At 46.8% G+C, this 21,920-nt stretch overlaps 1 protein-coding gene across 5 annotated transcripts; it reads right to left on the bottom strand.

Annotated features, from left to right (window-relative positions):
- Positions 1-210: 210 nt before the first annotated feature.
- Positions 211-21,895, bottom strand: Cntrob (centrobin, centriole duplication and spindle assembly protein). Of its 5 annotated transcripts, none has more exons than XM_034507352.2 (19): positions 20,713-21,895; positions 19,952-20,036; positions 19,652-19,733; positions 19,134-19,290; positions 18,167-18,283; positions 17,731-17,847; positions 17,330-17,428; positions 14,461-14,697; positions 14,001-14,147; positions 10,719-10,852; positions 9,042-9,167; positions 8,401-8,563; positions 7,109-7,370; positions 4,989-5,143; positions 4,011-4,074; positions 3,018-3,188; positions 2,758-2,890; positions 915-987; positions 211-693 (listed from the first exon to the last, which is right to left on the bottom strand). In XM_034507352.2, exons 1-19 carry the CDS (start codon positions 20,983-20,985, stop codon positions 574-576), a joined length of 2,715 nt encoding a protein of 904 aa, XP_034363243.1. In that variant the 5' UTR covers positions 20,986-21,895; the 3' UTR covers positions 211-573. The 5 variants fall into 5 exon arrangements, with proteins under 5 accessions (XP_034363243.1, XP_034363242.1, XP_034363244.1 ...); XM_034507351.2 differs by having other exon boundaries at positions 19,652-19,736; positions 20,713-21,864; XM_034507353.2 differs by having other exon boundaries at positions 19,948-20,036; positions 20,713-20,861.
- Between the last annotated feature and the right edge of the window lie 25 nt (positions 21,896-21,920).

The raw sequence follows: 21,920 nt of genomic DNA, 5'->3' as shown, positions 1-21,920 counted from the left end.
AAAGCAGAAATGCCAGGCATGTTGGCACACGCTTGTAACCCAACACACATACAGCAGAAGGTCTGTAAGTTTTCAGGTAGCTTGGGCTACACATAGAGGGGCCTGGTCTCAAAAAAAGGGGGGAAAATCACATAAAAATAATCTAAAATGTTTAAAAGACAAAACTTTTCCCCAGCATAACAAGCTTTTCTTAAACATTTTATGCAATAATTTACTCTTTTATTAAAAGTCTGGGAGTTTTTGATCACTAAAGTAATACATACTTATTTCAGAAAATATACAAAATGCAAATTACACAAAAAGAAGAGAGTCACTCATAATTCTACTATGGAGCAGCTAAGCACTGCAAGCAGATACTGCACTCCGGGCCACTCAGACACCTAGTCACATGCCAGCCTCTAAGACGCCGTGTGCTTTCTCATAGAAAACAAATATATTCTAAAATACTGAAATAGTATTTTTAAAGGTTTCTTCACAAAGTAGCTTCATACAAAATCTCCATTTTTCATATTCCTCTGACACAGACTCCAGGGCACTAATTAAAATGAATGGTGGAAGACAGAAGGGTGGGCCTCATCTCCAGATGCCTCCCCGACTCCTCATGCCAGGGCCAGGATGCCCACTCTTCTTCCGTGCAGGCTTTTCAGTCTTAGGGGCTGAAGCAAGGCGTCGAGGGATAGCCTGGGAGGGGATCTGAGAATTGAGAGGAAAGAAGAAGCCATCATCATATCCTTTCACTTTCCCCACCCCACAGAGGAAGGGCACGGTGTACAGAGAGCCCCAACCAGTGAGCACAGGTGTCTGTGTGTGTGTGAATGCTAGCAAGTGCAGACCCTGAGTGGCGGGCTAGCCAGGGCATGTGGAGCTGAGGGGACTGGAAAGACAAGAGCCCTGCTCTCCCCTGCTCTCCTCACCTCTTTCCGAGTGATCTCACCCAAACGGGAGTCTGTGTTTCTTCTGGGGACAAGTTCCCCTTGGCCATCAGTCCTGACACACAAACCATGGGTATGAATGAGGATAAGGTGGGTGCAGGGGAGTAATTCCCCAATTCCCCAATTTCCTCTTAGGAAAGTGAGATGCCTTTAATTCCTGTTTGAAGCCAGCCTGGTCTACATGGCAAGCTCTAGGACAGCCAGGGCTACACAGAGAAATTGTGTCTTGAAAAAAACAAACAAACAAACAAACAAAAAAAAAAAACAAAAAAGAAAGAAAGAAAGAGGAGGGAGGGAGGGAGGGAGAGAGGGACAGAGGGAGAACAGACAGGCAGGCAGAGTAAGTCTGGGGAGAGGCTCAGGCAGGAGAGAACTTCTAGTACCACTAAAACAAAAGAGGAAGAACCAGGAGGGGTGGAGCTGGAGCCCATGCAGAGGAGGCTTAGTGGAATCCAATGAGTGACTCTGGATTGGATTCAAGCTTCTTAAACTGTGGTGTGGCACCACAAAATAGAGATTTAAAAAGAAAAAAGAACACAGAAAAGGTTTCTGAATATGGTTCAATCAAAAACTAATTGACAATCAAGCCCCAGTGAGCCCAGTGTTGCAGTTCTGGATGGCGTTGCTCTGAGACTGCACTGCAGCCCTGGTTCGGAACACACAGCACACATGTCCTCCGCTGTGCCCGCCATCACCACACAGTGAACACTGCCTACAACACTACTCGGCTCTAGGGACTACTGCACACTGAGTCATCGCCATTGTTACTGTACACACAGAGGTTTCTGCTCTCATATAAACCACAGCTTAATGACAGAAAACAAACTGTGCTTCTGTGCTGTGTGTCCAGGTGCACATGCATGTGAGGCCCGAGGACAGACAGCCTCCAATGTTGTTCCTCGGGGGCTATCCACAGTAACCTTTTTTGTCTTGAGATAGGGTCCCACTGTGTAGACCAGGCTTCCCTCAAACTCATAGAAATTCATGAGTGTCTGCCTCCCAAGTGCTGGGATTAAAGGCATATGCTACCATATTTGGCTACTTTAGTTTGTAAAACAGGGTCTTTATTGGCCTGGGGCTTGACAATTTGACCAATCTGGCTCCTGGCCCACAAACCCCAGGGGAATACAAGTGCATGCTACTATGCCTGGCTTTTCAACATGAGTTCTGGGATTAAACTCAGCTCCTCATGCCTGTATTGCAAGCACTTTACTAGATGAGCTGTCTCTCCAACCCCATCATTCCTCAGCACGTATCAAATTAGTGCTTCTTTGGATTGTATTCAAATGCCTAATTTGAAAAATTGTTGTTTGAGTTGCTGACTTCATTAAGAAATGAAACAAAACAAAATAAAACAAAAACCCCAAAACAAAACCGCCTTAATCCTGAGCTTGGAAGGCAGAGGCAAGAGGCAGATGGCTGGGTGTGACGTCGGCCTTACAGTGAGTTCCAGGCTAGCCAGGGCTGCATAGTGAAACCTTGTCTCAAAAACATACAATAAACAAATTTCCTATGAGTAAATGTTTGCTTAGTTTAAAAAAAAAAAAAGTTCTCAGGTAAATAAAAATTCTGGGATTCTGAGTTTTGAGCTCCTGGGCAGAAAGGAAAGAAAACTGAAAAACGGGCACTTGGGTCGGGTTTAAGAAGAAAACTCAGTAGAAATGGAAACAAAGAGATGGAGAAATTGTGACTCTACATTTCATCCCTCACCCCATGCTGGACCCCTAAGAAGGACAAGAGACTGCATCCAATGAATATATTGGGCCCGATCATTTCCTAATCCAAATTCCATGCTTGGAGCCCTTCTTCTCTCCCAGGCTCATACCCGCCATGTTCTAGCCTCTTCAGATACAGTAGCAGGTCCTCAGCAGGCAGAGCACCCCAACCCCGAGCCTGGTACAGGCGTAACAGCTCAGACACTTCCATCAGCTGCCTTGGGGGGCTGAGCCCATCTGTACCTGAGAGACAAGTTGGCACCGTCACTGTCACTGAGGCCTCCTCTCCCAGCCTCCTCCCACTTCCCAAAGAACCTAGGATGGTCTCAGGCATTTTCTTCCCTTCCTCTGGCATCTACCCCACCCTTACCTCTCTCTGGGGAGCCAGTGCTGAGACCACTGCCTTGCAGATTGGATGAGGGAAGCTCGTGGACCCTGAAAAGACTAGACGCCATGGCTAAGGGAACTTTAGTCTTGTGGACAGGAGGTGGAAGTCGAGGCACTTGAGGGGCTTCCTCCCAAGATGAGACAGCCCGAGAGCCTGGCATTAGGAGAAAGCAACAGTGAACACAGGGTAAGCAAAACCCCAAACAGGCTGGGCAGGCTCTGCTCAGAGGCCCTGGGTTCAATTCGCAGCACAAATAAAACTGGGTATCAGGACACACACACCTGTACATGCAATTCTTGGGGAACAAGGGCAGGATGATCAGCGCCCAGGATCACCTATGACTACGAGAGCTCATGCCTCAGCAGCAAAGAGGACAATCCTCTCCGTATAACATTTTCCTATGGACTGGGTAGTGAGGGAGCGGGCAAGTCTGACTCTCAGCGGTCACACCATGCTTCAGCAGAACTGACTGGGCATTTAAGTGAGAACTTTTAAATTTAGTTATTTTAGGTGTTAATAATGCATTGAAAAGTATCAGAAGTAATTGTTTCTAACACTACCAGTTTTAATGATAAATTAATTTAGAAATGGAATCCAAATTCAAGCCAGGCACTCCTATAAATCCAGTATTTATAGGAACTAGGGCAGGCTAGTTGCTCTAGGTTCAAGATCAACCTGATTTTCTTAGCAAGTTTGAAGCCAGTCTGGACTACAGAATGAGATCCTGACACAAAAGACATACAGACAACAACAGAAGAAATGGAATCCAAATTTAAATAAATACATATAATCTCTACAGAAAACTACTGTGACCTTGTTTCTAATTCAGGTTTGTTTTCTATGTTAAGATAGGCAAAGCCCTTCACAGTTAACGGGGCAGAGCCAAGTCCTACCTCCAGGCTCCTGCTCCATCCTAGACCACCAATTCCCACCTCTTCTAGGCCTATCCTGACCTTCTTCAGAGTTGGGACTCACCAGACTTAGGGGGCAACAGGTCAGCAGAAGTGTTTTCATTGCTCTGAGGTGCAGTCTCCAGCAGCTGGGGAAAGAAGACAGGATTCTCCTTTAGAAAACCGGTAGAAAGAAGCCTAGGCTCTGAGGGGAACAGATATGTCTGAGGCTAAGGTCAGTGACCTAAGTTCCAGAGGAGAATTACAGACTAAGAATGAGATAAAGTAATTGCTAAGACAAATAACTGGTCCTAAAAAAGGCAAGGACGGGGCTGGGGAGATGGCTTAGTGATACTGAGTAAGCATGGGGATCTGAGCTCAATCCCCAACATCTGCATAAAAGCTCGGCATAGCCGTAAACAATGGTGCAGCTTTAGCCCTAGCACTGGGGAGGACTGCAGATCCCTGTGAGTTTGAGGCCAGCCTAGTTTCCAGAGTGAGTCACAGGTCAGCCAGGGTTACATAGTGAGGCCTTCTCTTTAAAAAAAAAAAAAAAAAAAGGAAATAAAAAGAAAGAAAAGGCTGTTGTGGTGGCGTACACTAGTAGGATTTGCTGAAGGAGGCAGAGACATGAGGATCACAAGTTCGAGACCAACCTGGGTTACACATTTGGGACTAAACCACCAACCAAAGAGTACACATGGAGGGATCCATGGCTCCAGTTGCATATGTAGCAGAGGATAGCCTTATCTGCCATCAATGGGAGGGCAGCACCTTGGTCCTGTGAAGGCCTGATGACCCAGCTAGGGTGCTGAGGCAGGAGGGGGTGGGTGGAGGAGCACCCTCATAGAAGCAGGGGAGACGAGGAAGGGGATAGACGGTTTAACTGGGAAGAGGGATGGCATTTGAAATGTAAATAAATAAAATAACTAATTAAAAAAAACAATAAAAAATGGCATTGAAGAAACAATTTAGCTATGGAAGAAAATGGCTGACACTGATGTCTGGCTCACACACTTCATGAGCATGTGAACACACACAAAGGCCAAGGAAGTCGTAGTACCTGCTGCAAAAAATTCTTGAGGCCTTCAAGCTGAGAAGCAGGTGGCAGCACTGCTTTTAGGGGCCCATCACCATCAGATCCAGGGTCTTCCTCAGGAAATGGGCGTTCTGCTCTATGGTCAGCAGCGAAAGCCTCCAATGCAGAGAAGGGTGCAGCTGTGAAATGAGACAGGTACCTTGGCATGCATGCGTGGTGTATAGGAAGAAGTCTCTCAATAAACCACCTACCAAATGCTCCTAAAGAAAAGGTACCATTGAATGGAAGAGTCGGGGCTGGAGAGATGGCTCAGTGGTTAAGAACACTGACTGCTCTTCCAGAGAACCTGAGTTCAATTCCCAGAAACCACATGGCGGCTCAAACTAGAATTCCAGTTCCAGGGGATTCAATGCCCTTTTCTGACTGCCACAGGCATACATTTGGTACATAAACAAACCTTTAAAACAAATACATAAATTTAAGAAGGATACCACGGCCCAGGAAAGATGGCACCAGAGTTGAAAAGAACTGGAGGGAGGATTAAGGTACCTCCTAGGGACCAGGATGCAGCTCACTTCAGAGTGCTTACCTAGCAAACAGCAAGCACTAGGGTTGATCCCAGCACCACAGCACACTGGGTGTGGAGTATACTCTTGTAATCCCAGCATTTGAAAATCAGTTCAAGATCAAGTTTCGATATTATAGTGCATCTGAGGCAAACCCCACCTCTTTTTTGGGCCTGTAAGATGGCTCAGCCACTAAAGGCAGTTGGCTACCAAGCCTGGTGACTTGAGTTTGACTAAGGGACCTACATTTATATAAAGAGTCAATCAACTCCCATAGCTCCACATAAATATTATGGTATGCATATGCTTATACATACACAAAGTAAATAATATTAAAAAAAAATAGTGTTTACATGTGCAAGTGCACAAAGTGGCCAGAGAAGGATGCTAGTCTGCTTTACTCCCTTGGGCCAGAATCTTTCCCTGAACCTGGAGCTAGGCCTACATGACCTAGTGATCCCAGTCTCTCCAACACTGTTTGAATGAAAATAGCCCCCATAGGTCCACAGGGAGTGGCACTACTAGGAAGTGTGGCCATGTTAGATTAGTCAGGCTTTGTTGGAGGAAGTGTGTCACTAGGGGGTTGGTTTTGAGGTCTCAGATGCTCAAGCCAGGCCCAGTGTCTCACTCTCTTCCTACCTCAAAGGTCAGGACTACAAGTGGATTCACCCACTACACAGGTATGCCTTCCATTTCTGGATTGCAGTTCACTCCTGATGCAGTCAGGCTGATAACCAAAAACAGCTCTCACAGGTGCTGGGATCACAGGCATGAGCACTACCCCGGCTCTACTCTTTTTTTTTTTTCTTTTTTCACAGGGGTTCGTACATCCAGCCCAGGCTGACCTCAAACTCACTGTGTAGGTGCTAGAGAAGGACACATATCTACATGCAGGCAAAACACTCATACATATAAAATAATAATTTAGAAACCACCTCACTATGTAGCTGAGGATGACCTGTAACTTCTAACCTTTTGTTTCCACTCACTGAGTGCTGTGGTGGTGTGTGCCACCAGGTCAATCCTGCGATGCTGGGGGTTCACACATCCTAGGCAAGCACTGTATTTAGAACTAAGCTACAAACCTCAACACAGTCTTCATTCTTAAGTCACACTATATCAACATGGTAAAACTACAAAAAACCCTTCTCATCCAAGTCACAGCTCACTTATCCAGGGGTGGCCACCCATTAAAGTCAGCCAGTCCAGTGGTAAGTACATCCAAGAGCCTGGGCTAGACTCAAGTGTCAGGACTAGTCAAGTCCATACATCGCCAAGGCTATAAGGAGGGAGAACCACAGTGTGGAGAGTGAGTGGTAGACTTGTGCAGAAAGAAGCAGGGGTGCAGGGTGAGGAGAGAAGGGCCACCACCCTTCTGACAGCCCGCTGCCTCCAGCTCCAGCTCCCAGCACATCCATCTACTTCCATGTACGCTTCCCTTTACTCAACAAGTTTCTGTTCCTGGCAATTCATGGTTGGTAAGACATCTAGAAACCAAATGCCCGCGTTCCTATCAGAGGGAACCTGGTAAGCTCTCCATGCATAAGGAGAATGCCAGTGACCTCTGCCCTTAGTCACCTGTGGGTGGAGCCACATCAGGCTTGGGTTCCAAGGGCTGAAAGGAGTTCTGGTTCTGGAAAGAGGGTCCTAGCAGGAGGCTCAGATCTGGGGAGGTGCTACAGAAAACAGACTGAGCTCCAGGCAGGTCACCCCTCACTTCTCGGCTTTGCTGCAACACAGGTTTCAGGGCCACGGCGGCCATAGGAGGCATGGCCCAGACCCTTCTCTCCTCCTTCTCTGGCTCCAGAGGCCCAGGGCTGGAGCGTTCAGCAAGAGGAGCCTGGCCAGGAGAGAAAAAGGCAAGCTCACAGCCTGGCAGGTTCAAAGGGACAACAAGGCTTAGTACAGACACTTGAATATGGCTATAAACTCCCTGAACTCCCTTTAAAGGAAAATGGGTAGCATCTAATTTCCATCACATTTTAAACTGATTATTTTTCATATTATAATTCTATTTCCACAAATTTTATAGATAACTTATATAACAACATGTGTTTTAGTATTTATTGTAGCACTATAGATAGAATATACAGAAAACCATTTCTGTATCAAGGAATATGTACTTGGTCACATCCAAAGTTATACAGCAGTGGGTACAGGGTGGCATCTGATGTGAGGAGCTCAGGGGAGGGGAGATGCTCAAGACAGCAGTCCTTGACTACCTTTGGGAAAAGACCTGGAGATGGAGGGCTGGGGTCCTAGGATAGAGTAGAGGCTACTTTTTACTATAAACTTTTTTTAAATTTTAACAGTTTAGATGTTTGTGCCACATGCACATAACTAATTCTAAAGCATTTTAGCTAATAGTCATTATCATAAACTAAACATAAGAGACACCAACATAGGAAAGACTAGAAGGAGTCCTATTTTAATCTAGGTCAGGACTTAGCAACAGTGTGTGTGTGTGTGTGTGTTGTTACTACTGTTCTTTTTCTTAAAATTTTTGTTTGTTTTGCTTTGCTTTGCTTTGAGACAGGACCTCATGTAGGCCAGGCTTATCCTGAACTCACTATGAAGCTAAGGATAAGTTTGAGCCTTTGCCCAGCTATCTTTTTCCTAGGCTTTAGGGAATGCAGTCAGGTTTTCACACTTGTGAAGCAAGCCCTTTACTGACAGCCTCTCCCTGGCCTTAGCAATAACTTTCTGTCCTAATTTATTTAGCCATTATTCCACCACACTAGCACCACATATTCACTCATGTGTACTGGAAACACAAAACTATGCCAGAGGAACAGGACACATTAGTGAGCTGTGGCCATGGAAAAAGGCGTTATTTGGGCAGGACAGCTGTTCTTTGGGGCAATGGCTACCTGAGGGTTGGGAGGCAGAAGCGTGGTACTGAGCAGCTGGTTGGCCTCATCCCAGTGGGCCTGCAGCATGGCTTGGAGTCGCTCTACCAGCTCCACCCGCTGCTCCTCCAGCTGCTGGTTGCCACTCTTCAGGTCACGCACTCGAGCCTGCTCCCTTGCCAGTCTGAGGGGAAGAAGAGAGGGGCCAGAGATGGCTCAGTCAGTAACTTGTCTGCGGCACAAGCCTGAGGGCCTGAGTTATAATCTCCAGTAATGGCAGGGTGTGGCCAAGCACAAATGGAAGCCCAGTGCTGAGTGATCCCTAGAGATCCCCAGAGCTCCATGGTTAGCCAGTCTAGCCAAATTGGTGAGCTCTAAGCTCAGTGTCTCAAAAGATAAGGTGGAGGAGACATATGACATGGCCCTCTGGTCTACACGTCACCACAGGAACATATACCTACTCCCCCAATTCACACACATTAAAGAGGTGACTTGGAGATTTTAAGAAAGCAGAGGCTTAGGACAAGAGGCTGGGTGCAGTATCAGACCTCTGAAATAATTAAGGATTTGGATATATTAGAGGAGGCCGGATCTTCTGAAAGGCTTCTCTCTGCCATCCCCAGTCTGGGCTTTACCCATGGAAAGAACTCCAAGGCCGGTACCTGAGCTCATAGTCCTGAGCCACCTGCTGCTGGCGCTCCTCTCGTTCAGCCATTTCTACCTTGAACTGAGCCAGCTGGGCAGCCAGTTCCTGTTGGTGCTGTCCACTGAGTTCCTGTAGCTGCTTCCTACAAAGTCCCAGGTAAGAAAGAGACTTAGAGGACAGATGGGAGCTGCTATCAGGGGGCAGGAGAGGTGGTAGCTCAGGGGTTAAGTGTGTGCTGTGTACTGCTCCTGCAGAGGACCTAAGTTTGGTTCCCAGCAATCACACTGAGTGGCTTACAGCTCCAGGGGTCCAGCTCCCTATCTGGCCCCCACAGGCATCAGTACTCACAATTACATATCTAAACACAGATATATGTACAGACATGTAAACAAACAAAGCCATTCTTAAACCAAAAGACACTGTCAATGAGAAAAAGACAGACTGTGTGTAGGTAAGGGCAGATGTGGGAAGTCAGCCCAGACCAAGACTTTCTCAGAGACCTACTAAAAGGACAAAGGAACCATTGGTTCTGTGTCCTTGTTCAGGAGTGAGTTTGACAAGGCTGGTCTAGGGGAGATGTGAGTGTCTCCTAAGGGAGTCAAGATGCAGTTTCTGGGGACCCTGCTCTTCCCGATGTGCTGTGGTTATCAGCTATGGCTGAGGTATCCTGTGTTCTCTTGCCAACATTGTCCGACTTAGCTCTCAGTTGACCTTGGCTATTGAGTCCCCCTGTTCCCTGCAAATAGTATATACGATGCTGCACTTCTGAATAAACTTGCTTGGCATCCGTCATCAGCTTATGCTAGACCTGCTAGTCCCATTCCTCATCTCTGGTCCTCCCACTCAGCACCTCACTATTAGGGACCCTTATTCCTCTGGGTTCAGGTCAGGAAGACAGACAGCTGCAATCACCCGGCCCAGCCACGCACATTGACAGTAAGAACAAAGCTGAGGCCACAGGATGGACTCCCCAGAAGCAAAGACTGATGTGAAGGTTTACAGCAAAGCAACAGACTAGCTGATTGCTTGGGTTTGGTTTTGGTTTAGTTTGGTTAAGACAGAATCTCACTACACAGCAACTTGCAATCATCTTGCTTCAGCCACCCAAGCTGGGGTTATAGGACTATAATCCATGTCCACTTGAAAATGACATATAGAAAGCATTTCTGCCAGGCATGGTGTCACATGTCTTTAGTCCCAGCACTCAGGAAACAGAGACAAGACAGATTTCTGTGAATTCAAGGCCAGTCTGGCCTACATAGTGAGACCCTGTCTTTAAAAAGAACAATAAGCCTCCCCAACACCCCCCTCCCAAAAAAAAAAAAAACAAACAAGATAGAAGCACTTCCAGACATGGTGAAGGAGGGTGAGAGAAGGCTGGGGTAGAAAGGAGAGCCACCCCTGGAACAGCTGTGAACAACACACTTCGGCATCACTCCAAAAGGAGCTGGAAACATCACTCATCGTCCCACCCCTTCAGAGCAGCTATGCCCCATGGGACGGAAATCTGTAGGCTGTGTGCCTGTCCATGAGCACTTCATGGCAACCCTCCCGAGAGGGCTAAGACCTTAACAGATGGGACTGGAAGTGCACTGGGAGTCATGCTGGGAGAGGCTAAGAGGCTCTGAGCACAGGGGCAGGAAGCTAACACTTGCTGCTGCCAGAGAAACACTATCTTGTAAGTCCCAAGTACCTGTGATGGTCCCTGAGGGAGGCGGCCTGCCGCAGGCTGTTCTCTTGAGCCTCTGCCAGCCGCTCAGTCACCCGCTGCTCCAGCTGTACAGCCAGCTCTGACTCCATCTGGATCCGCTGGCTCTCATATCTGGCCTGGGAGTAAAGGAAGGTACAATGACTGTCAGCTCAATTATGTCTGAGATTAGTCTTCTCAGTGTGGGAAATGTAAACAAGATCAGTACCAACAACTCCTCATCTGCCTCAAGGATGAACACCAGGGAATCTGCCTTGGGGAGTGACTCAGATTCTCTTTCTTTATTGAACCGTGAGATACATCATATATGCACACAAAAGCAAAATGGCTTTGGACAAGAGAAATAGATGTATTAACCCACGGCAACATCAGAGCACTCTGCAGTGAGTCTGAGATGATACGCTGATTACCCCCACTGAAACAGGAGGCACTCCAGCAGTCCGTCTCGTCTTCGCCTCTTGTTCTCTCTTTCCAGCTCTCCAGAATCTGATTGCTACTTCATATGTCTAGAGCTCAGTTCTTACCCACACTGGCTGTTTCTCTATCTCTCTCTTATGGGGTCACTACAGCTCTGTGCCCCCAGTTCACACCTCTTGTCTAGGTGATTCTTCCTCTGCAGGACCTCTCTCTATCCTCATTCTGAGTCTTTGCTGCCTGTGCTGCCTGCAACTGCTCTTTAGCCCTGCCTCCCTTTTCTTTTTTTAAAACTTATTCATTTATTTTATGTATGTGGGTACACTATAGCTGTCTTCAGACACACCAGAAGATGGCATCAGATCCCATTACAGATGGTTGTGAGGCACCATGTGGTTGCTGGGAATTGAACTCAGGACCTCTGGAAGAGCAGTCAGTGCTCTTAACCTCTGAGCCATCTCTCCAGCCCTCCTCCTCTTTCCTACTCTCTGCTGACACTTAGGCCAGATAATTCTAAAGTGTATATAATAAGCTTTTGCCTCTAGGCATGGTTTTTACTAGATTTCTTAATTCCCAAATCTTTCATTTCATTGTGATCTTTTTTCCAAGCTTTAAGCCCATATACCCAAACTAGGTATGGTGGTTCATGCCTAAATCTCAGCACTTGGTCATCAGAGGCAGTAGGATAAGGCCAGTCAACTTCCACATATCAAGACCTTGTCTAAAACATAAACAAATAGGGGGCCAGAGAAGGGGCTCAGCAGTTAAGACCATTGGCTGCTCTTCAGAAGGACCTGAGTTCAAGTCTCAGCACCCACTTGGCAGCCCACAACTGTTTGCAACTCCAGTTCCAGGGGATTCAACACTTTCACACCAATACACATGCAGGTAAAACACCAATGCTAATAAAATAAAAATAATTGTTTAAAAATAAATAACAAATAAATAAACAAAACAAAACAAAAAAAACCCCACACACCCCAAACTTCATAGCTTTTTTTTTTTTTTATAGACCCGGGACAGAGGAGCACCCTCTAGATCCTGCCTCAGTGGTACCTTTCTCTTAGAAAGTCCTGAGCTGTGAGAAACCCAGAGGCGTCATTCCTGGCTCATCTTACTTGGTTACTCCCTTTTGACTGGTCATTTAGTTCTACTTCTTAGCTTGCTCTCAGTAACTCGTGCATTTCCCTTAGCAAACACTTCACACATTAAAAACAGAGGCCCACAGTGGTCAGTACGAAGTCCTCCCAAGTCAGTGCTCCTCAATGCTGTGTTTCCCCAGGACTGAAACATGGCTCTCTCTGAGCAGTTCCGCCATTCCAGGATTGCTGCTTCCCTCAATGGCTGCTTTTTGGTGTGAAGTCCGATGGGGACATAGCCATACTCACTCACATACATACTCTCCGTAGCTGCTTTTGTGTTTTAAGTAGAGCAGTTACTACTGAGAACACACCATCCACAGAGTCAAAAATATTTATTTTCTAGTTCTTTGCAGAAAGGTTGCCAACACCACCTCCCTTAGTAGATGATCAAAGGCTAAATAATGTAATAAGATTCAATGAACTAGTTACACTACAACTGTTGGGGTTTTTTTGTTTGTTTTGTTTTGTTTTTATGTGTATGGATTTTGCCTGCAGGTAAAACATGAATTTAGTTCTATTAGTTCAGTTATGACCCTGGTGGGCCTCTGTTTTCTGTGTAAAATGTTTACTAAGGACCAACTGATGAGTTTCTGAGAACAAGTTAAGAAGTAGAATTAAATGACCATACTGGTGCCTGGTCCATGCAGAGAACAAAAAAGGCTGTCAGCTCCCCTAGAACTGGAATTACAGATGGCTGTCAGCTGCTGTTTGGATGCTGGAAACTGAACCTGGGTCCCTTGGAAAAGCAGCCAGTGCTCTTAACCAGCCCTAGAAAGGGTTTTGTTGTTGTTTTGTAACCAGTCCTGGGATTGAACCTAGGGCTCACACGTGCTGAGTATGGCCTCTCCCACTGAGCCATAGCCTCGTCTACATTTTACTTTTGGATACAGGCTTTCACTAAGTTGTCTATCCTTGACTTCACATTCACACTGATACCTAAGCTGGGCTATAACTTGAGATCCTCCTGCCTCAGCCTTCCACGTAGTTGGAATTATAGATGTGGGCTACCAAGCCTGGCTGAAACAAATTTTTCAACCTAATTGTATCTGACAATTTGTGGTACTGTTTTGAGCCAGGTTATGAGCTGTTACAGGAATTTCCCAAGTAAATAAAATAAACATTGTCTTCCTGAATCCCCAACTTAAGAGGTAGGTATTAATAGAAGTTACTAAAGTAATAATAATTGGGTTGATTAGATGGCTTAGCAGATAAAAATGTTTAGCATATAACCCTAATAACCTGAGTTCAGTTCCTCATGTGGAAGAAAGGAGTTGTTCTCTGACCTCTACACACGTGTCACAGTACAATTCACTCACACATATACAACCATACCACATATACAATGATAAATAAAATGTTTAACAGATAAAATAATAATAAATACAAAGCAGAACATAACCAATTGGAGTCAGGTCTGGCAAAAACTCAACTGCTCAGTCAGTGAGTGCATTTGGTAAGTGTGGCACTGTCTCTTTAAGAACAGTATATAGTATCTCAAATTTGAACCAGCATAGTCTAAATGTAACAGTGAGTCAGCCCATATTGTGGAAAACTGTCTTCAGGAAGGAAGAAGTGGAGCTAAAGACAGAATATTACCAAATTAACCAATAATAAGTCTCAAGTACCTGAGACAGGCAAGTCTTCCATGACTTCCAAGTCTCCATATGTACTCAAACCTGCTTTCTCAACTACAGAACCTTCTGGGGCTCACCTGGACCAAGCTCATCTCCAGCTGCAGTGCATCTCTCTCTCTCCGGACTGTGTCCAGATCCCCTTCCAGCCGCCGCACCTCAGACTGCAGCAGTGCAAACTGCTGCTGGGCCTCCCGGGCTGCCTGGGCCTCCCTCTGGCTGTTCCCCTACAAAAGAAAACCCAGTATTAGTACATGCCTCATCTCCTAATTCCTGGTTACTGATTCCAAGTCCCGCTCCATCTTCCCTCCTCCCATTCATCCTGTTTCTTCATCACTGTTCAACATCATCTTTGGCCTTTCATGTATCTGCTGCCTCCAGATCTTCACACTGGTCCTCAACCCCAGTCTTGCCTTTCATGTGTGACTCTTTACTCCCCACCCCTGTTCCCTATTGACCTCCATATTCTGGCATCTCACCTTATTCTGTAATTTTTCCCAACATGTTTCCATCCCCAACTCTTCCCTCTGCCTCTTCTACCTTCTCTCTTTCCAGCTGAACCTGGCCTTCCTCCTGCAGTGCCTGAAGGCGTTCCTTCAGCTGGTGTTCCTGCTTGATCCAGGCCTGCCTTTCCTCTTGTAGAGCAACTTGAAGGGCCTCCAGCTTCCGGCGCTCACTGAGCTGCCCAGCCCTAGCCTCATCCCGCTCTTCCTGGAGGGTCTGGCACTGCTGCTGCTCCACCTCCAACCTCAGAGTCAGGGCTTGCCTTTCTTCTTCCTAAAGGCCCAGGAGAAAGCCAACTTTTAGTATGCACTCAAGAGACCAGCGACCTGGCAGCCCAGCCCTACAATGCAGTGCTGAGTTAGGATCACTCCATCCCCAGCTGAGGCTCACCAGGCTGTGATCAGTGGCCTAGCTCTCCACCCGCTGCTCTACAGCAGGGGAGCACACCTGGCCCAGCGAGCCTAGCAGAAGCCCAAGGCGTGATGGTCATAGGTCCACGGCCATTCCTCTTTCTTGTCTTGCTAAATGGACATGATGTCAAAATGCTTCCTAAATATTCATGTTTAAAGGCTGCAGAGACGGCTTAGTGGTTAGGAGGGTTGGTCAGCTGCTTTTCCAGATTATCCAAATTTGATTACCAGGACCCACATGGTGGCTCACACTTGTCTTTAGCTCCAATTCCAGGGGATCTGACGTCTCCTCCTGGCCTCTGTGGCAGGCATGCACATGGTGTGCAGACACATATGCAGGCAAAACAACCATACACATAAAGTAAAAATAAGTTTTTAAAAATTCATATTTAAACACAGATTTGTGCTGTCGTCAACCTTGGCAATAAAAGGTTCATTCTGCTGTGGGCAATAGCTAATTTGGAAACTCAGAACTGGGTGACAGTATTGCAAATAAGTAACTAAATGGGGGCCTCTGTATCTATGCCAAGACTCCCCCCAAGGCCCAGGAGTATCCTGAGGTATAGGGAAGGGTGCCAGGAAATGCTGTTTTTTCAACACACAAGGCAATGCACTCATGAACACAGCAGCAATGGTCATGGCAGGAGACTGGCATGTGATCACGCCTACAGGGTCAGTCAGCTGACTATGGCAGTTACCCCGAAAAGAAAAGACGACTTGGGGTGCATTTTATCAAGACACATTGTTTATATACAAGATTGGTAAAGAATAAATAAAAGATAGTCTATTTAAAAAGTAGGCAAGTGTTTATATACAAGATTGGTAAAGAATAAATAAAAGATAGTCTATTTAAAAAGTAGGCAAGTGTTTATATACAAGATTGGTAAAGAATAAATAAAAGATAGTCTATTTAAAAAGTAGGCATATCTTGCCTTTTCGCCAAATGAAGCAGCATCAAGAAGTTAGCTGTCTGCAAGCCAGAAACCAACCCACCCAGCACCTTGGTCCTGGACTTGTAGTTGTCAGAACTTGAGAAAAAACATTACTTAAGCCCTCCAATCACTGGCTTTTTTTCCTACTGAGAGGCTGAGTACACTAACATAGGCTGTGTGTGGAGGGGAGGAGAAAGACCTCATGCTTTTAAAAGAAACACCAGGCCAAGTGAAGACTTACTGTACTGTAGGATGTGAATATATGAAATAAACCCCGTCTCTTATGAAATCGTCAATAAGTAATTATTATTATTTATTTATTTGTATGTTTATTGAAACAGATCTCACAATGTAGTGCTGGCTGTTTTAGAACTCACTCTATAAACCAGGCTGGCCTTGAACTCAGAGATCCATGTGCCTCTGCATCCCACATATTGAGATTAAAGGTATGCACCACTATGCCAGATTGATAATCTTTTAAAATAAAGGTAATAAATACATAAATACACAGTTTGTTTTGTGAGAATTAAAGTAAAAAGCGAATGTAAATCATTTGGCAATGCCTGGCACCTAGCAAGTACTTAACACACAACCGCTATAACCAACACCATTAAAATACAAACACCAAACCTACAGTCAGAGCCGGTCAGATGGGCTTGTGCATCCCATAAGCATCAGGCTGCACATGGCAAGCATGTCATGAAAGCAGCACGTTACAAGCCTGGCTACTAACCTCACAGGCGTTCACACGCCCACTTCAGCTCTAAGAATCCCAACCTAGACCAGACCTCCCACTCCAGACTGAACAAGATCACCTAGGAAATTTCTGAAACCCATTATATATCTACTGACACAAAATCTCTGGGAGTGAGAGACTGAGGGTATAGCTCAGTAACAGAACTCTTGTCTAGCACGTATGAGGACCCTCTGGCTTTTAGAAGTGGGGTTCTAGAAAAAGGTGTGTGTGTGTGTGTGTGTGTGTGTGTGTGTGTGTGTGTGCGTGTGCGCGCGCGCACATTTGGATGCAAGGTTGTATTTGGATCTAAGGATAAAAAGTCTCAGTATGTAGTGCAGGCTGGCCTCAGACTCACGGAGATCCACCTGCCTCTGCCTACCTCAAGAGTGCTGTGCTGAGATTAAAGGCCTGAGACATCACACCTAGCACCTCAGATAGGTTTAATGTTTTTTTAAGATTTATTTTATGTATGTGAGTACACTGTTGCTGTCTTCAGACACACCAGAAGTGGGCAGGGGATCCCATTATAGATGGTTGTGAGCCATGTGGTTGCTGGGAATTGAACTCAGGACCTCTGGAAGAGCAGTCAGTGCTCTTAACCACTGATCCATCTCTCCATCCCGATTTAATGTTTTAAGAAGAATATAATTTGCAGTTGCTCCAATTTGCCTGGCAGCAGGGCTGTTTTCAGAGATTAGCAGAACTAACCTTCTGAGGATGTGCCTGAGCAGCAGTGCCCTAGTATCCCCAAATTATAAACTTATCTAGACCATCACAGCCCATGGTCTCTAGACAAGACTGACTACCTCCGCAGCCCGCCTGCTTACCAGTGCCTCTCTTTCCCTCTGCTGCAATCTGGCACCCTCCTGCTCACGACTCAGGGCTTCCATGGCCTCAGAAAGGCTTTGTTCCAGGCGAGTTACTGTCTTTCAGGAGAGAAAAGCACACAACAGTGAGAATGAGGAAAACACCTCTTCTTCAGAAATAATTAGCAATGGACACTTGAAACCAGTGTTTACTAAATGACCTAGGGCACCAAAGACAAGACTGTCTGGGGGAGGGGACCTGGGAAGCCACTAAAAATATAAGACGCAGAAGATGCAGCAACAGTAGAGGAAAGGGCACAAGGACAGCAACCACAAGCCAGAGGCCAGGCTTTTGGGAACCTTAATACCAAAGTTATTTCTTCCTATCTCGACTCTAATGCCACCTGATCCAGGTCACCCACTTCTTGCTGCTTGCTTCTGGTGAGTTCTGCTGCCTGGCGCTCCTCTTGAAGTCCCCGCAGCACCTCTGTCCGCTCAGCCTCATGGCGATTCCAGCCCTCCACCACTCGAGCCAAAGTCTCAAGGAAGGCAAATAAAATGGAATTTTAAAATCCAACTTTTTTGCCCTCTTTATACAAGACATGAGCCACCTCCCTCTCCCAAGTCAGAAAACCTAACGTCTCGCCCTACTGTTAGCATGCACACACACTGGTTAAACTGGGTATGATGGTTCATTTCTGTAATCCCAGCACTCGGGAGGCTGGGGCAGGATGGCTATTAAAAGCTCAAAGGAAGATGATGAGACCCTGCCACCTGCCACCGCCCCCCCCGCCCCCCCCCCCTGCCCCTTGGGTGACACTGTAACAGTGCCCTCCATGGAGAGATTGCTACTGTCACCTTGTCTAGTTGTTCAATCATGAGATCTTTCTTGTGGTCAGCAGCCACAGCCACAGCTAGCTGTTGTTGCAACTCAAGCACTCGAGTCTGTAGGCTCTGAATGTGGCGCTCACAATGCTGGAAAGAAACATGAGGCACGTGGGTGCTGCTCATTCTTAGTCTGACCACAGTATCCCTAGGGAGAAATGGCCTGGAGACAGAAAGCTTAGGTCCCCAAAACAGAACTGGTTTGAAAAGAAAGAATCAAGAATTCTGGAGCAGGAGCCTGAGACCCAAGACCTCTAAACACTTTCTTCTACTAGCTCAGAAAGTGGTTGCTAGCTTCCAGGCTTTTCTCTTTCCTGGGTTTCCCATAAACTGTTTGGCAGAGGTGTAGCAGCAGCCCACACTGTAAAGTGTGGGAAGTTACTCTGGCTCTAAGGAGCTCACTGAACACAGTGGAAAGCCGTTCATTCAAGGCCCCGCAGTTTAAAATGATAGGGAGAGTTCCAAAGTTGACAGCCAGTGATTCTGCCTTTTCTTCATTCTTGTTCATCTCTGTCCCTTCAGACACTAAGGGTCTTATGGAGGAAAAGATCATAATATCACCAATGACTCTAAAGCTCTGTGCAAGCCAACAAGTTCTTATCCATTCAAAAACCACGAAGGGTTTTTCTGTGTTAGATAAGAGCCATTATTGAAAAGGACACAGCACTGACCTTGAAGGAGCTTAGATTTTAGAGGGGAGAACAAACAAGATGTTATCAGTGACAAGTTGTACGAAGGGAATCAGGAGTCTGATAACTCTAAGGGAGGGGGTGTGTGTGCACATTATACAGGACAGTCATTGAGGGCCTCTCTGAAGCCACCCTAGATCACAGCACAGTCCCACTCCCAGTCTTCCGGCTTATCGATCAGACTTGCTTCTCTACTCAAGGCCCCTAATTTCTAACCTTGACACTTTCAGAAGAAAGCCTTTGCCTCTTACCTTTCTGCGTGTAAGCTCTGAGTCAAGTGCATCCCTCAGCCCCTGAAAATCTGGGGGGTTTGTGGGGGGCCCTGGCCGAAGGCTGGTATAGCGGGGAAACAACTCTTCCAGTGCCTGGGCTGAGCTGGATGGAGACAGGTCTTGCAGAGGCCGGGTGCTGAGCAAGTCAGATACAGAATGTCAAGACTGGGAAAACCTTTGAGACACACTGATCCTACTGTGGTGTTTTATATATCAGAGAACCAAAAGGTAGAGCCACCAACAGTACAGAGAATCCTCTGTGACGGCCCTTCCTCCAATCACCCCCCTACCTAATAACAGCAGATACAAGCTTATTCTTCTAAGAGAAGATGGGCTGATGATAGGGAGAGCCAACTACTAGACAGCTACTGCCCAGGTTCCAGAAGGTAGAGAGAAAGAAGAAAAGCTGAACGCCAATGACAAGCTTCTCCATCCCTAGGAAGTGGGGAGCAGAAGGAAAACAAGTGAACAGCCAGAAGAACCCTGGGAGCACTCACTTGAGCAAGGTAGCTGTGCTGTCACTGTCAAAGGAGTCCTCTTCTCGTCTCTCTGAACCAGTTCCTGGAATGAGGGGATCCCCTGCTTGTAGCCCAAGAGACCCCAAAGTAAGGATCAAGTAGGAACAGCAGCCATTTGAGAAAAAAAAAAAAAAAAAAGAATGAGAGAGGCCTTTCCAGCTCTCCGCTCCCCAAACCTTTTCCCAGAGAATGGGCACCTTTTCTTCACTTCTTAGAGTCCTGCTTACTGTCTCCTGCCCCACCTCAGCTCTCCTCCAGAACTCTGTCAGGCTGACTTACGATAGGCAGCATCACGTGAGGTCTGGAGCATAGTCTGGAGCTGACCCCGAACACTTTCCATCTCAAAGATGTGCTCAGACCCATCCTAGGGGAGACAAAAGAAACCCAGCAAGTGTGTGTTGGGGGGGTCTTAACCTTGAACCCAGACCCTAACTGTTTACAGAGGCCAGAAGGGGAATGAGTGAATGAAGCAGCAGGTTTAAAACAAGGCTGGAGGGGACTGCTATCAACTGAGGAGCGGATGTCCCGTCTGAAGCCTGGTGCAGCTGTGCCTACTGGATTCCACACTCTGGAAGACCTAGCCAGTCTGCACATCAGTTACCTTGTCCATTGGTACAACTATCTTCCCTGCACACGCACGTGTAATGACTTGTATGCCACAGTCTCAACCACACAATCACAAACATTTCGAGCTGAGAGGACCTTTATGTGTGTTGCAGCTGTTCTTAAGACTCCAGTTCTCACTTAGGGCCAAGAAACCTAATCCCCACTTCTAGGACACCAAGCTACTCTACAGTGGCAGGTGTCTGTCCACACAAATACATTAAAAAAAGAAAAAGGCAAAACTCTAGGAACCGTCACAACTTTCCAAATCATGGTTTCATGCCAATCTCTCAAAAACATCTTCTATGAGAAGAAAGCATGAAAACCCTTAGAGGAAATAATTTAACAATAGACTCAAGCCACTGCAAGGCTAACCTGGAAGCCAAAGAGCCTAATACTTTCTAATACCCGAGAGATCCCCAAGACACACCTCTCACCTTTTTCTTCAAGTTGTTTTCCAATCCGACTGACAAGCTTCGACTCAGTTCTTGAGCCAAGCTGTCTAAGCCCTCGTTAGGAGGTGAGGAGCTGGAAGCTAGATACATCTGGGCTCGGGCTGTGGCCTCAGCTTGCCGGCTGAGATGCAAAGAAGTGTAGAGCCGGGAGGTCACTTCCGAGGACACCTGGTTCAACCCGGGAGGCTCTGAGGAATCACTCAGGAGGTCCTCTGATCGAAGAGGAGAACTGGGACTGGGGGCTGCTGTAGCCATGTGCAGTGAAGAGACAACTGGAACAGCGGGGAACTGGGAACTCCTGGCTCAGTTTTGAGAAGGTCCAAACTTTTGGATAAGTTTACCAAGAAGGAAGATTTGGAAGGAAGACACTTTGGGTCCTCAACAAAGGAGGGTATCAGGGCTTTCTTGTTAGAGGAGTGTCCACTGACTCCAGAGGCCATGGAAAGGGAGAATACACTCCTTCTCCCAACTCCTGGGAACGGCAAAAAGCGGATGTGCAAGACAGAAAGTCAAGGGAATGGGCAGAAGACCTACATGCAGGGCGACAGAACTGCTACAGTCCCTAACTGGGTCCTGGAAATTGCAAATCAGTTTCGGCACGGGTTAACCACGGTTACTTTTTTTTTTCACACTCAAAATGTGCAAACTGAAACAGACTTCAAAACAAAACTAGCCCAATGTCTGTCCCTCAATTTGTTTTAGTGAAGGAAGACGCAAGACTTTAATGTCACGACACCCCCCTTCCGCCCCTACTTCACCTGTCCCACCCGGAGTCGACTCCCTCGATTTTCCCCCAATCCCTTCTGATAAGAAAGCCACAGTAGAGGTCCGTAGATTCCTCCCTATCCCACCCTAAGAAATCTCTATAAAAGGGGCGCGCGCGCACACACACAGACACACAAACACACACATGCGGCAACCAGCCGCCTGGGGTTCTCTACCGCGACCTCCTGGTCCCGACTACTCTGAGCATGTCGGCCCTGGTTTGCCAAGATGAGGAGGACTGTCCCCCAAAGCCCATAACCTCCACAGAGAAAGACCAAAGGCCACCCCTTCCTAGCGCGATACTAGCTCTCAAAACCGTTGGCAGCCTCCCGCCCACCGCCTGCAATCCCGCCTCCAACCGAATTACGTCACCCGCCCGCGAGACCAAGCTCTCCGCTCAACACTGGCCGGGGAACATGGGCGCG

Source organism: Arvicanthis niloticus, chromosome 6 (genome assembly GCF_011762505.2).
Source record: "Arvicanthis niloticus isolate mArvNil1 chromosome 6, mArvNil1.pat.X, whole genome shotgun sequence".
In the NCBI taxonomy this organism is placed as follows: domain Eukaryota; kingdom Metazoa; phylum Chordata; class Mammalia; order Rodentia; family Muridae; genus Arvicanthis; species Arvicanthis niloticus.
This window is presented reverse-complemented; position numbering and strand designations above follow the sequence as displayed.

Coding starts and splice junctions, on each gene's coding strand:
- Cntrob (XM_034507351.2), bottom strand. CDS start 20,985: ATGGCTACAGCAGCCCCCAGTCCCAGTTCTCCTCTTCGATCAGAGGAC. Junction 18,284..19,133: donor CAGAGCTTACACGCAGAAAG/GTAAGAGGCAAA, acceptor GTTTCTTTCCAG/CATTGTGAGCGCCACATTCA. Junction 17,848..18,166: donor TGATTGAACAACTAGACAAG/GTGACAGTAGCA, acceptor GCCTTCCTTGAG/ACTTTGGCTCGAGTGGTGGA.